Raw genomic sequence first — 13,489 nt, 5'->3', positions numbered from 1 at the left:
TCTTGATCTCTTCCTAGTAAAGAACACAAATTGTAGACAATTATTAAGAAAGGCTATTTTCCCTCATATCCTTTTTTTTTTTATCAATGGAGATTAAAAGAAAGGAAAATTGTGAGCTTGCTAATGAGGACAGAAGAGATATTTAAGGGTATTGGGCCAAAGAGAAAAGCCTATGATTTTATATTAACTTCTGGGGTTATAAGAATTAGACTTCATATTCACCAATGTATTATTAATATCTGAAAACTATATTTGCCATATATAAGAAATACATTTCCTTAAAAATTCTACCTTTTAAGATCCCACATTCTGACAGCATTTCCAGAAGCTGCATAGAGGAAAGTGCCAGTTGGGTTTAGAGCAATTTGATTTATCTGGTTTTCTCCAGAAGGAATAGCTACTGTCCGGCTGGTACTTGCAGAACAGGCATCTCCAAGAGTAACTTGACCTGAAGATCTTAACAGAGACAAAACAAAGGGAAAAAGTCACATTTCTGGGCAAGAGTTCAGCTTAGGGTTCCTTGAATTCCTAGGAAACTGGCTGTAGGCACAACAAGCTCTGTGTCCTTTGGTCACTATGCCAACCATACGGAACACAGAACCTCACACACACATATCTGGCACTTATAAACACATTTAATGAGGAACTGAATAAATGAATGACTAAAACAAGATGATGTGGCTTAAAATTCTTAATTTGTAAGTCTCATATAATGCTAGGAATTCCAGGCCCTGAGTTAGGGATGATCAGAACATCATTCAAAAAAGATTAAATGTCAAACACTTAAAAAAAAAAAAAAACCTCAACAAATGATAGAGTGCTACAAAGGTAATTCTTTTTTCTGCAGCTTCCAGAAGCCCCCTGAGGAGCCAGGCCTTCCAATACCCCTTTTTGTCCATAAGAATTGCCTTTTGAATTAAAGACACTGAGGATTTTTCAAGGCATTTTCAGTTTTAGTTTACTCTAACTCAGTCATACATGGAGTATTTACCATGTGTTAGAGACTTAAACATAACTTATTTCTATTTCCTCGAATAAATTCTAAGTGATAAATACATTCTTTTTTTTTTTTTTAAGATTTTTATTTATTTATTTGACAGACAGAGATTACAAGTAGACAGAGAAGCAGGCAGAAAGAGAGGAAGGGAAGCAGGCCCCCTGCTGAGCAGAGAGCCCGATGTGGGACTCGATCCCAGGACCCTGAGATCATGACCTGAGCCGAAGGCAGCGGCTTAACCCACTGAGCCACCCAGGCGCCCCAGTGATAAATACATTCTTAAAATTTGAAACATTTTCTCAGTTAACATCCAAAATATCAAGTTATAATTAATTATTTTAAATTTGACTTCAGTGAGTCAGCTGGACTGGCAGATTTTTAAGATACAGTGTTCCTTTTTCTATAAAATTTCCATTAAGAGACTTGTATTCAGTACAGTAAATAATGAGTAGTTCTCAAAATACAAACTAGGACTTATGTTAATAATCCTTACTCTATGAATTATAAAACATAATCTTTCCTATGTTCCCTTTGCTTACTTAGAACAAGAGTTCACCTGTTTTAATTATGTAAAACAGTTTATCCATCTTATAGCAAGAAGAATCATCATTTGCTCTATATTTAAAAGACATATATGATAACACAGAAGACCAACTCATCCTCCAATTGTCCAACCTAACCCACAGTTATGAAACTCGTGTTCACACAAAAGCAGTAGGTCCTAAAACAAACAAACAAAAACTCTCAATTATTCAATACCTGCTAATTAAAGGCTACACGTACTTCTTAACTGTCTACTATGGTGATATTAGCCATTTTTCCAAGGACTGGTATTCATTTGAAACAAGAAATATAAATCATTTAACTACATCAAGGAATAAATACTATGAATATGTAATACCTTAGTACTTAGGAGGGAGGAAATATGAAATGTACACTTAGTCACAGACCAAATATAATTCATTCTTTCCTACTTAATACCAGGCTCTCTTTTTTATTTAAATTCAATTAGCCAACATATGTTACATTATTAGTTTTAGATGTAGAGGTCAATAATTCATCAGTTGCATTCAACACCCAGTGTTCATCACATCACATGCCCTCCTTAATGCCCGTCACCCAATTATCCCATCTCTCCCCCCACCCCCTGCCTCCAGCAACCCTCAGTTTATTTCCTACAGTTAAGAGTCTCTCATGGTTTGTCTCCCTATTACTTCGCATTCAGTTGGCCCTCCCTTCCTCTATGATCCTCTGCACTGTTTCTTATATCTTATATTCCACATGAGCGAAACCATATAACTTTCTTTGACTGACCTATTTTGCTCAGCATAATACTATCTAGTTCCACCCATGTCGATGTAAATGGTAAGTATTCAACCTTTCTGATGGCTGAGCAATATTGCATCGTATACATGGACCACATCTCCTTTATCCATTCATGTGTCAATGGACATCTCAATTCTTTCCATAGCTTGGCTATTGTGGACATTGCTGCTATAAACACTGGAGTGTATGTGCCCCTTCAGATCATTACATTTGTATCATTAGGGTAAATACCCAGTAGTACAATTGCTGGGTCATAGGACAGTTCTATTTTTAACTTCTTGAGGAACCTCCATACTGTCTTCCAGAGTGGCTGCACTAGCTTGCATTCCCACCGACAGTAAAGGAGGGTTCCCCTTTTTTTGCATCCTCACCAACATTCGTTGTTTCCTGATTTGTTAATTATAGCCTTTCTGACTGGTGTGAGGTAGTATCTTATTGTGGTTTTGACTAGTATTTCCCTAATGCCAAGTGATGTTGATCAATTTTTCCTGTGTTTGTTGGCCATTTGTATATCTTCTTTACAGAAATGTTTGTTCATGTCTTCTGGCCATTTCTTCACTGGATTATTGGTTTTTGGGGTGTTGAGTTTGGTAAGTTCTTTACAGATCTTAGATACTAGCCTTTATCTGGTATGTCATTTGCAAATATCTTCTTTCATTCTGTAGGCTGACTTTTTTTTGTTGACTATTTCCTTTGCTGTGCAGAAGCTTTTTATCTTGTCGAAGTCCCAATAGTTCATTTTTGCTTTTGATTCCCTTGTCTTTAGAGATGAGTCTTGCAAAAATTTGTTGTGGCCAAGTTCAAAGACCTCGAATTCTACATACTATTTTCCCCTAGTACTAGAGTTTTCCAGTTCTGTGTGATCCATAAACTTGTTTTTAGCCTGTTGTCCCTGCTGGTCTTCTGGGGGAGGGGCCTGCTGCATTGCTTCTCAGGTGTCTTTGCCTGGGCAGACTTGCACCACCCTGGCCAGGGGTCTGGGCTCAGTGTAAGCTGCTTCAGGCTGCTCTATGTGCCTTTTGTTCTCTGACAGCTTTCTGTACCAGTTTAGCAGATGAAAATAAAAATGGCAGGACCCTGATCTCCAGTCCCCGAAGCTAGGGGAAAAAGGAGTATCACTCAGTTTCTGCCACTTGCAGGGCCCCTTCTAGAAGAGTGGTCACTCGATTGTGCTGTGGTTCACAGTTTATGGCAAACTCAGTGGAAAGCCTGCTCCTGGGCTTCCCCACTGTTGCTAGCTTCTCTGCCACAGTGCATGGAAATTCTGCCAACTCAGGCACCCTCACTCTTTCTATGACCCCAGGGATCCTGAGACCACACTGTCCCACATAGGATTCTTTTTTTTTTTTTTTTTTTTAAGATTTTATTTATTTATTTATTTGACAGACAGAAATCACAAGTAGACAGAGAGGCAGGCAGAGAGAGAGGAGGAAGCAGGCTCCCTGCCGAGCAGAGAGCCCGATGCGGGACTCGATCCCAGGACCCCGAGATCATGACCTGAGCCGAAGGCAGCGGCTTAACCCACTGAGCCACCCAGGCGCCCCCCACATAGGCTTCTGCCCAACTTCACCACCTGAGCATCTTTTGGGCTAGGACATCACTCAGGGAAGCAGACTTCTAAATATTCTGACTTTGTGTGCCCTGTAGCTGGTTTAAGGAGGCTCACTGTGGTTTATCTTCTGATATTTCCCCTCAGATTCACTTCTCCACCCTCCTACCTTGCAAAAAGTGGTTGCTTTTCTATTTGTAGAATTGCTGCAATTCTTTTCTTAGATCTCAGGTTGAATTCACAGGTGTTCAGAATGATTTGATAGATACCTAGCTAAATTCAAGGGACCAGATAGATCAAGGTCTCCTACTCTTCCCCCATCTTTCCTCCTCCTTACATTTCTACCAGGCTCTTATATTTTCTCAATAGTTTCTCCCCCTTATATTATCTACATTCTTACTTTAACATCCTCCTTTTGGAAGCAGACAGGTATAAACAAATAAAAGTACATTCACAGTCCTAACTTTTCATATATGTTGTACATATGAACTATTTGTCCCTTATGCTATTTGTCTTTAAATTACTTACGTCAGCGTTCGAATGCACTTTGCCGAATCTCTGATATCCCACACCTTAATATAAGATGTGGACACAGTGAAGACCAAACTTGTATAATTACAGTATTTTACAGACACAACGTTGTTGGGATGACCCCCCAATGACATTATCTCCTGCCCAGTCACCAGATTCCATACTTTACAAGTACGATCTACAACAAACAAGAAAAGAAAAATACTGTCAATATGAACTACATTAGGTTCTCTTAACAATAAAAATTATGTAAACAGTTTTTCTCCTATGAAAATGAAATGAAATAAGAAAAAAGTAATTATTCCACTAACCTGGAACAGACATCCTACCTCCACCCTTGACCCTCTGCTTCAGGTTCAAGGGCAAAGTACATATAAATGATTGAATGAAAGCCAGGGCTGGTATATGTATAATGTGGTATTTTAAAAAAATGATATAAAATTTTATAATAGCTGTATCACAAGAATCTTGCCTCAAATTGCCTCTAGATTTAAAATGGCATTCCCAAATCAGCCTCTTCGAAATATTCTGCTTTGATTACTCCTATCTCCTCAAAGCACTCCACACTTACCCTTTTCTTTTCCAGTGTCACTGATTGATGGAGTTTATTTTTGAGCACAAAACATAATTATAGGGGCGCCTGGGTGGCTCAGTGGGTTAAAGCCTCTGCCTTCGGCTCAGGTCATGATCCCAGGGTCCTGGGATCGAGCCCCACATCGGGTTCTCTGCTTAGCAGGGAGCCTGCTTCCTTCTCTCTCCGCCTGCCTCTCTGCCTACTTGTGATCTCTGTCCGTCAAATAAATAAATAAAATATTAAAAAAATAATAATAATTATAAACTAATTATTTGGGTTTTTTTTTGACATGTCAAATATATAACTATCCTGGAGATAAATGTAATTTGAATTTAAAAAGTACATTTTCACAGTGTAGATTCTTTAATTGGATATTGGATGGCTTGTCATTCACAATTCATATATTCTAGCTAGACTGTTATATTCCATTATATACAATGAGCAATAAATGCTCCTTGATTAAACCAAGTCCTTTAATGTCCCTCAATGCTAAAAAACTTTCACTAGCTCCCCAAATTTCTGTACATGCTATCTTTCTACCTTTCTAGCTCTACTGCCCTTCACTTATCCTAAAAATACAGTTGACCCTTGAACAACATGGGTTTGGATGGGTCTACTTATATGCAAATTTTTTGATATAGTACAGTCGTACAGTACTAAAAATGTACTTTTCTTCCTTATGATTTTCTTAGTAATATTTTTTCTCCAGCTTACTTTATTATAAAAACACAGTATGTAATACTTATAACATATATGATATGTGTTAATGGACTATATTATTGGTAAGGCTATTAATAGTTCACTTTGTCAGGAAAGCTATTTCTAGTTCAGCTTCGGGGAAGTCAAAAATTATATGCAGATTTTCTTTTTTTAAGATTTTATTTATTTGACAGAGTACAAGCAAGGGGAGTGACAGGGAAAGGGAGAAGCAGGCTCCTGCTGAACAGAGAGTCAGATATGGGGCTTGATCCCACAACCCTGGGATCATGACCTGAGCTGAAGGCAGAGGCTTAACCAACTAAGCTACTCAGGCGCCCCTATATACAGATTTTCGACTATGCAGGGGTCCACACTCCTAACCCCCATGCTGTTGAAGGTCAACAGCATTCTACTTTTCAATCCAACTGGATTTAGTTTCCAAACATACCCCACTTTAAGCTCTATGTCTCTGCTTATGTTGTTCCATTATCTTGGTTGTCAGTCAATACCTGTCACTATCCATACCATCCTATAAGATTCATCCTAAATATCTCCATGGGAAAGCCCTGCTTATTTCTCACAGGCTGGCATAACAGCTCATTTTTCTGAAACCCCAAAACTCTTAGTCCTTAATTCTTCAAGTATTTACAGTTGATCTCTAGTTGCCTGCAATTATACCAAAAGGGTTAAGACCACAGGTTTGGAGATGGGTAGACATGGGTTTCCAATCATGGTTCTTCCACTTACTACTAAGTTCACCTGGGAAAATTATTTCATTTCTCGAATCCTCAGTTTCTTTATCTGTAAAATTAAGATGTGACATGCATTTCCCTAGGGTTACCGTAAGAATTAAATGAGATGTAATCTGGATAGTGTTTAGCATAGTCTCTGACATATAGTTAAGTGCTCAAGAAACGGTGGTTGCTATATCTGATTCTCTTTACCCACGGTGTACATTGTAATGACCTTTGTCAATTTTTATATGACCTGGATTTCTAAGTTTAGCACCCTGCATGCATTAAGTACTCAGTTACTGAAGGGAGATGTATCCTCCCAACATTTTATTCATATAACATCAACAGAGGTCTTACTTTCTTCCCAACTATGTCATGATTTTATATAATTCAGGAGGTGAACCAGATTACCTATCAGGTTCTTATGGGTCTTAAGCAGTTTGACTGTTTTTTTTAAAGCCTGTTAAAAATGTAATCATCTTTTTAAAAATCTGCTAACTATCCACATGAAGCAGTTACTGGCACCTTTGGATCCAGTGAAGAGAAGATCATCAGTAGAATCCACACAGAGCACAGCTTTTGTGTGCCCTTCAGCGATGTGAAGACACTGCAGTGGATTAGTTCTGATTCCTTTTGAAGCAGGAAATGGGTTGATTATGCCCCTGAGATGTGGGAAAGAACAAGACTTACTTCAGTAACTCTATCATGGGACTGACTGCATTTCCCCCCTGACTTTAAAAAGTCTTTCTAAGTAATTAATAGAATTCAGACTGCTCCCTTCTCTCTTTTTAAAGGAAAAGGACACAGAGACAAAACGTGAAAGCATAATAGTAGTCATGGAGTCCATCAACTAATCAGGCATCAGCCAACAGGTGCGTTCTACAAAGAGCAAAGCCCACAGTCCATGAGACTTTCTCACTAACAAGTCCTTCTCCCGAAAGTTTAATGTAGCAATACTGGGAGCTAGTTGATTATAGTGAATTCTGACAAATAAGAAAGGATAAATGATGGACAACTGGAAAGTGTGACACTTTGTCACGCTGGAATGTGACTCTAAGTCAAAAAGAACATTCTGGAAAAAGTACAACACATATCACCTAAAATACTGAAAAAAACAAATTTCAAATGAATTTGAAAAGAGATAGGAATGATAGCGTACACAGAAATTCTAAAGCAAGAGTAGCCCCAAACTATCAAGAAATTAAAGACAAAACTCTAACAGTCTCAAAGAAGATTAAAAAAAAAAAATGAAACTTTATAAGTACAGTGAGGCTCCTTAGAGAGCTTTCTCATAAGTTTAATATTTTTAACTTTAAATTTAATTTAATTTTTAATATTAAAATATTTTTAATATTTCTGCTTTATGCCATTAGACTACATACTATGGAAATACATAGGAATTTAAGACAGGATCTGAATTGAAATAGCTGTGTCCAGAAGATTAAGACCATGTATCATTGCTCACAGCAGGAAGAAAAGTTATGTTGAATTATGTCATGTTATATACAAGATAGACGGCAATAATATCAAAACAAATAACAGGGATTTTAAAAAAACCACATTTCTATATTCTTTGGTGGGGGGCAAATCAGAGAGGAGAGGGATAATCTTAAACAGGCTCCATGCCCAGTGCGGAGCCCAATGTGGGGTTCAGTCTCTCAACCCTGAGATCATGACCTGAGCCCAAATCAAGAGTTGGATGTTTAACCAACTGAGCCACCAGGGGCCCTTCTATCTTCTTAATGAAAAAGAACTATCTTCAATATGTAATGGGCAGAAATGATTAAGAAGAAATGTAAGCCCAAGATAAGTTAGAACTGACAATAGAGAGTTATCCAATGAATTTAAGTATTTTTGTTTTTAAGTCATTATATCACAGATTTTAAAAGGATATACCATTGTGGACATAAAAATCATTGTTGGGTCACTAACACTGATAAAGGGGACAAAACATGGAGACACAAATTTCTAAAAAGCAGAGGGAAATAGGGGATTTCAGAAATTATAGATGGGTAAAACTTCTTGTGGAGTCTCATAAAGGAAAGTATTAAACAAATCATTATAAACACTTAAAAATAAATGTTCAGCAGTTAAGAGATAACACTAATGTCACAGAGGAAGTTCTTTGTAGGCTTAATAGCAAATTAAGGGGATGTCATATTCACATTACATGTTAACTCCAAAAATATCCATACAATAAGTTTTCCAAATGATATCCTTGTGGATATGGTAGCTAAGTACAGAACTGTTATAGCAAGGAAGTTCCATCAGTAGTGGAAGAGGCACACCTAAGCAGTCAATGTTCCCATCAATCTGGAAGGACGTTTTCAATATTTAGTGAATGTTTCCCTAGCACTAAAGACAGAGATGGCAAATTTACTACACTGATATGTTAAAGAGCTAGATACTGTATTGCATTGTCCAAGAAAACAACAAACAAAATTTATTTACTTTAAGTACCTACTTAACACTAAAATAATCACTGGATATAATTTAAAGATAAAATTTAAAATGTAGAATATAGAACAGAATGCTCCAAGTAAGAAAACACTTAATAGTAGCTTAGATTTAGGGGTGCATGGGTGACTCAGTTGGCTAAGCATCTACCTTTGGCTCAGGTCATGATCCCAGGGTCTTGGGATCGAGCCCCATGTGGGGCTCTGTGCTCAACCCAGAGACTGCTTGCCTCTTCTTCTATTTGTGTGCTCTCTCTCTCAAATAGACAAATAAAATCTTTTTTTTTGTTAAGATTTTATTTATTTATTTGACATACAGAGATCACAAGGCTTTAACCCACTGAGCCACCCAAGGCTTTAACCCACTGAGCCACCCAGGTACCCCTAAACAAATAAAATCTTAAAAAAAAAAAAAAAAAGTAGTAGCCTAGATTTAAAAAGCTAAAGAGGTCGTTATGCTAAGTGAAATAAGACAGAGAAAGAAAAGTGCCATATAACTCCTTTATATGTGCAATCTAAAAAAATAGGTATTTAAAAAAAGCTCACAGGGCACCTGGGTGGCTTAGTAGGGCACCTCTGCCTTCGGTTCAAGGTTCAGGTGATCTCAGGGTCCTGGGATGGAGCCCCACATCAGGCTCTCTGCTCAGCAGGGAGCCTGTTTCCCTTCCTCTCTCTCTGCCTGCCTCTCTGCCTACTTGTGATCTCTGTCAAATAAATGAATAAAATCTTTTTTTAAAAAAAGCTCACAGACACAGAGAAGAGACTGGCAATTGCCGGGGGGGTGCGGTGTGAGGGGTGGCAGGGTAGGGGATAGGAGAAATGACTGAAATGTTTTCTGTGTTTATTTTAGTTTAAATAAATCAAAATAAATACATAAATAGCTAAAGAGATTTTTTAATTGAATACAAGATCAATGAATCAACAATTTATGGTTCCTCTACCAACACTTTCAATAACTTGTTCAATAGAAGTAACTATATCAGGAGAAAGAATGTAATAGAACTACTATATTCTGCCAAGACCACATCTGGAAGGAGGTTGAGTTCTAGATGCTAGACTTTTAGGAACACTGAAAAACCGGAGACTTTCCAAAGCAGAGGAAGCAGAATGAAGGATCTACAGACTACATCATATAAGGAGCAGATGATGAAAGTAGACCTACTGAACTGATAAGAAAATATTCATTGGAGAGAGCATACAAGAGCAGGTTAAGGGCTGAATATTAAAAGTCATATACACACAAAAAGATGTATGTGGATTAATTCAATTAATTAACCCCAGAAGATTAATTCTGGCAGAGCCTAGGAGGACTGATGAATAAAAATGTAAATTTAACCTCAGGACTGAAAAAACAAACAAACTTTATTTTTAGGGTCTAGTTATAATGATTTCAAAATGTGGAAGCTGTTCATCATCACTAGAAGTGACATCAGAAATTATTATCGGTGGATATATAATTATAAAGTCCAAAGCAGTATTTGCAGATATGTGTCAATGGAGATTCTTGAACTTAATGCTCAGTAATTGTTTGTAATCTAAGAAGTTAACCAAATTAAAACCGAAATGGAAGCCAAACCTCCCCAAAAGTCTGAATCTCCATTTTGAAATCCTGTTGATGTGAGGTCACATCTATGAACCGAAGCCATAGAATTAGAACTATATAGCTTCATATGTTCAAGAGGGTGATCTAACACACAGTCAACTGCTACCATTACCTCTCAAACAGAAAATATGCATATATATTCCAACAAGCTGATCATAAAGAAAAAAACTCAGGTTAACAGTCTAAGACATAACAGTCTGTGACGTCAAAGGTTGTAATATTACTAAGTGAATATTTGCCTCCAGTGACTTGTGTAAGGCATTGCCACTGGGAGATACCTCTTTTTCATTTTTATGTATTTTAATATCCTTGATTATTCAGACTTCTAAAGAAAAATAATCTCAACATTAAATATAGCATTTTACTAAGATACTGAAAAATACTCTCCAGTATTCACAACATTATGACTAATATTTTATAGAGATTACCTTATACCAAAGATAATTTTTAAAATACAGAAATTGAAAACATATATGCATGGTATTTCTTTCAATATTAAAATTAATCTGTTCACATTCTAAAATACAGAAATCAACTTAAAAATTGTTTAAGGTCCAATATTGCAAAATTGTACAACAAACTGGTCTAAAGGAAAAAAAATGTTTATTTTTTTCCATGCAAATCAGTAAAATCTTGTAATATTATAAATGAGATTAATTTCCTCTGCCTACCTTCTGGAGGATCTACTGATGATCGGCAAAATGGCCATAAACAGGGGAAACAAGTGCAAAAAGAGAGGAGACAAAATGATAAGTGGAAAGAGGAAATGATAGAGAGAAATTAAGGGTCCAAAAAAAACACCCAGAACATGAAAAAATTCAACATTGTTATTCTTAAAACAGCATCTATCAGTAGAAAATATTTATTGTTTTAGAAAAACTCCTTTACTTTCTATTTCTTCTTATATTTTAGATATCAGAATATCTTTTCCCCCCAGCCTATCTTTTTTTCAGGTTTTCACAAAACCTTCCCTAAACTTTTTACTTATAATCAGTAAACCAACCAAAAAAATACCTTATTTACCTCCCACACTTTGAAGGATTAAAAACATTTAATCACTGAGGAACAATGAAATCAATATTCATAGAACTTAATTTCTTTCAGATAAAAGCTTCATAGACAGAAAACAAACATCACAACCTTCTGTGCTATTATACAAAAAAAAAAAGTTTGCCACTGCTTTGTCTAAAAGGTATGACAAAAACATATTAAAATTAATATGTTTAAAAATATTAGTGTGTTTATATGGTTTACGACAAGTTATGCATACAAAAGTGAGATATGCTGATAGTTTCTAGGAAGACATCTTAGAATATCAATGAAATGCCAGAATGTAGGAAAGCTAGAAAGTACCTGTGTACCTCCGACAGAGAGGAATCACTTTCATCAGACCTACAGTGAAAGAGTTAGAATTATGAGGAGAAAGAACACAGAGGTCAATAGGTAAAGACACTGAGATTGAACTGAAAACCAACAGTGTGAATAAAAGAAATATAGCAAACATTTCCTTTATAGCGAATGCCCTGCTTTTCTATTTTCTATCTGCAAATTCAATGTACAGCTACATTTGGTAAAATATATTATTCTTATGTATCTACTAAGACTTTGAGGACAAAAACTTGCTCTTAGTGATCTACAGAAAACCTATTAATCTTATCACTTCTAAAATTTAGGCCCCGAAGAGGAACAATATCGAGTAAGTAAAAACATCACTTCAAGTTTCTTCCTATTTAATTTGATTAGTACTAGAAAATTTTCCTCATTTAAACAGCTATTAATGAATTTTATCCATCTTGATAATTACTTTGGATTTAGATTTTAATGTGGAAGTTGTACAAATACATTTTATATGTTTACATGCAAAGCAAATTACCCAAAAAGCAATAACCTTTGACTTTAACTTATCTCAAAAACATGGGAGTTCTCCTGACAAGGGAATCCCTCAGTAACACAGGACTTTAGTAGGATTTTAAAAATAGGTGAGCCACTCCTGTCAGTCCTACCCTGAAACTTCCAAGACTGGCAATAAGTCTGATTATCATGAAAATCTATCCAGTTTGTACAATAGGCTTGGCAAGGAGGACAGTGAATGCTGACAAGGACTATAACCAGAAACAATATGTGGGATCTGCTTCTACTGAAATATGCTACTTTCAAAAAAGAGTTTGAAAGAAAATGATTCAAAAGGTAGGTGAGTCTTTGAATGTGTAGTCTGTTATTCTGAGTTTTAGCTTATAGAGATGATGACAGAGTCAAATTGGTAGCTTATAAAATATGTCTGTAGAAAGTATAAAACTTATAGAGATGATGACAGAGTCAAATTGGTAGCTTATAAAATATGTCTGTAGAAAGTATAAAACTATGACTAGATTGTTAAAATTATCAAAAGACTGATGGAAAACGTTATGCCTGTGAATGTTGAATGTAAGGCAGACAAAATTTAGTCATTCTTATCACTAGTGAAAATAGACTTCCCAAAGACATTCCTAATGTTCTTCTACTGTTTTCTCAATTAAATGGGAGCTGTGACTTAACAATGATAAAGAGGTTTTTTCAATAACACATGATATTCATCTATCTAGGTTATTTTAAAGAACATGTCATCTACTGATTAAACTATATTAAAATCTAATCAAGAACTTCATCTACAAGTTAAGCAGATAAAAAATTCTTTCAAAATGTGTGCTTCTCTAAATCTACAGAGCCATCTAGCATGATCTAAACATGCCAGGCAGATTTTAAACAACATCTTATAAATCTCAGAAGCTGTTGATGTACACAGGGAGATTAAAGCATAGAAAACAAATAATAGGGGTGGGAAACTGAATATGAAATACATACATCCACAATGTTACCATTAAAAATCAAAGCAGAATTAATAAATATCTTACGGCGGGATTGTTAGTACTGAATTCTTGCAAGAGAGATTCTGGCTTAACGTGGAAACATTTTTTCACTTCAAATTTAAGGCAAATTGTATTTCTCACACACCTCTAACTTCTCTTCCTCCACAACCCACT

The 13,489-nt window shown here is 36.1% G+C and overlaps 1 protein-coding gene across 13 annotated transcripts in view; it reads right to left on the bottom strand.

The window, feature by feature from the left end:
* KIF21A (kinesin family member 21A) overlaps nucleotides 1-13,489 on the bottom strand; it is a 151,951-nt gene that overhangs the window by 9,490 nt on the left and 128,972 nt on the right. For 5 of the 13 annotated variants that reach the window (XM_004771830.3, XM_045072915.1, XM_004771832.3 and 2 more), the window contains 5 exons: nucleotides 11,823-11,861; nucleotides 11,141-11,155; nucleotides 6,936-7,072; nucleotides 4,401-4,581; nucleotides 292-456 (listed from right to left, as the gene is read on the bottom strand). In XM_004771830.3, coding sequence (XP_004771887.1) covers nucleotides 292-456; nucleotides 4,401-4,581; nucleotides 6,936-7,072; nucleotides 11,141-11,155; nucleotides 11,823-11,861 — 537 coding nt within the window. The remainder of the gene's footprint in view (nucleotides 1-291; nucleotides 457-4,400; nucleotides 4,582-6,935; nucleotides 7,073-11,140; nucleotides 11,156-11,822; nucleotides 11,862-13,489) is intronic. The other 8 variants (XM_004771835.3, XM_004771837.3, XM_013045493.2 and 5 more) reach the window with 3 other exon arrangements.

Source organism: Mustela putorius, unplaced genomic scaffold (genome assembly GCF_011764305.1).
Source record: "Mustela putorius furo isolate JIRA1106 unplaced genomic scaffold, ASM1176430v1.1 tig00537227_pilon_pilon_pilon, whole genome shotgun sequence".
NCBI classification, from domain to species: domain Eukaryota; kingdom Metazoa; phylum Chordata; class Mammalia; order Carnivora; family Mustelidae; genus Mustela; species Mustela putorius.
The sequence above is the reverse complement of the archived record's forward strand: the minus strand, read 5'-3'. Positions and strand labels throughout refer to the sequence as shown.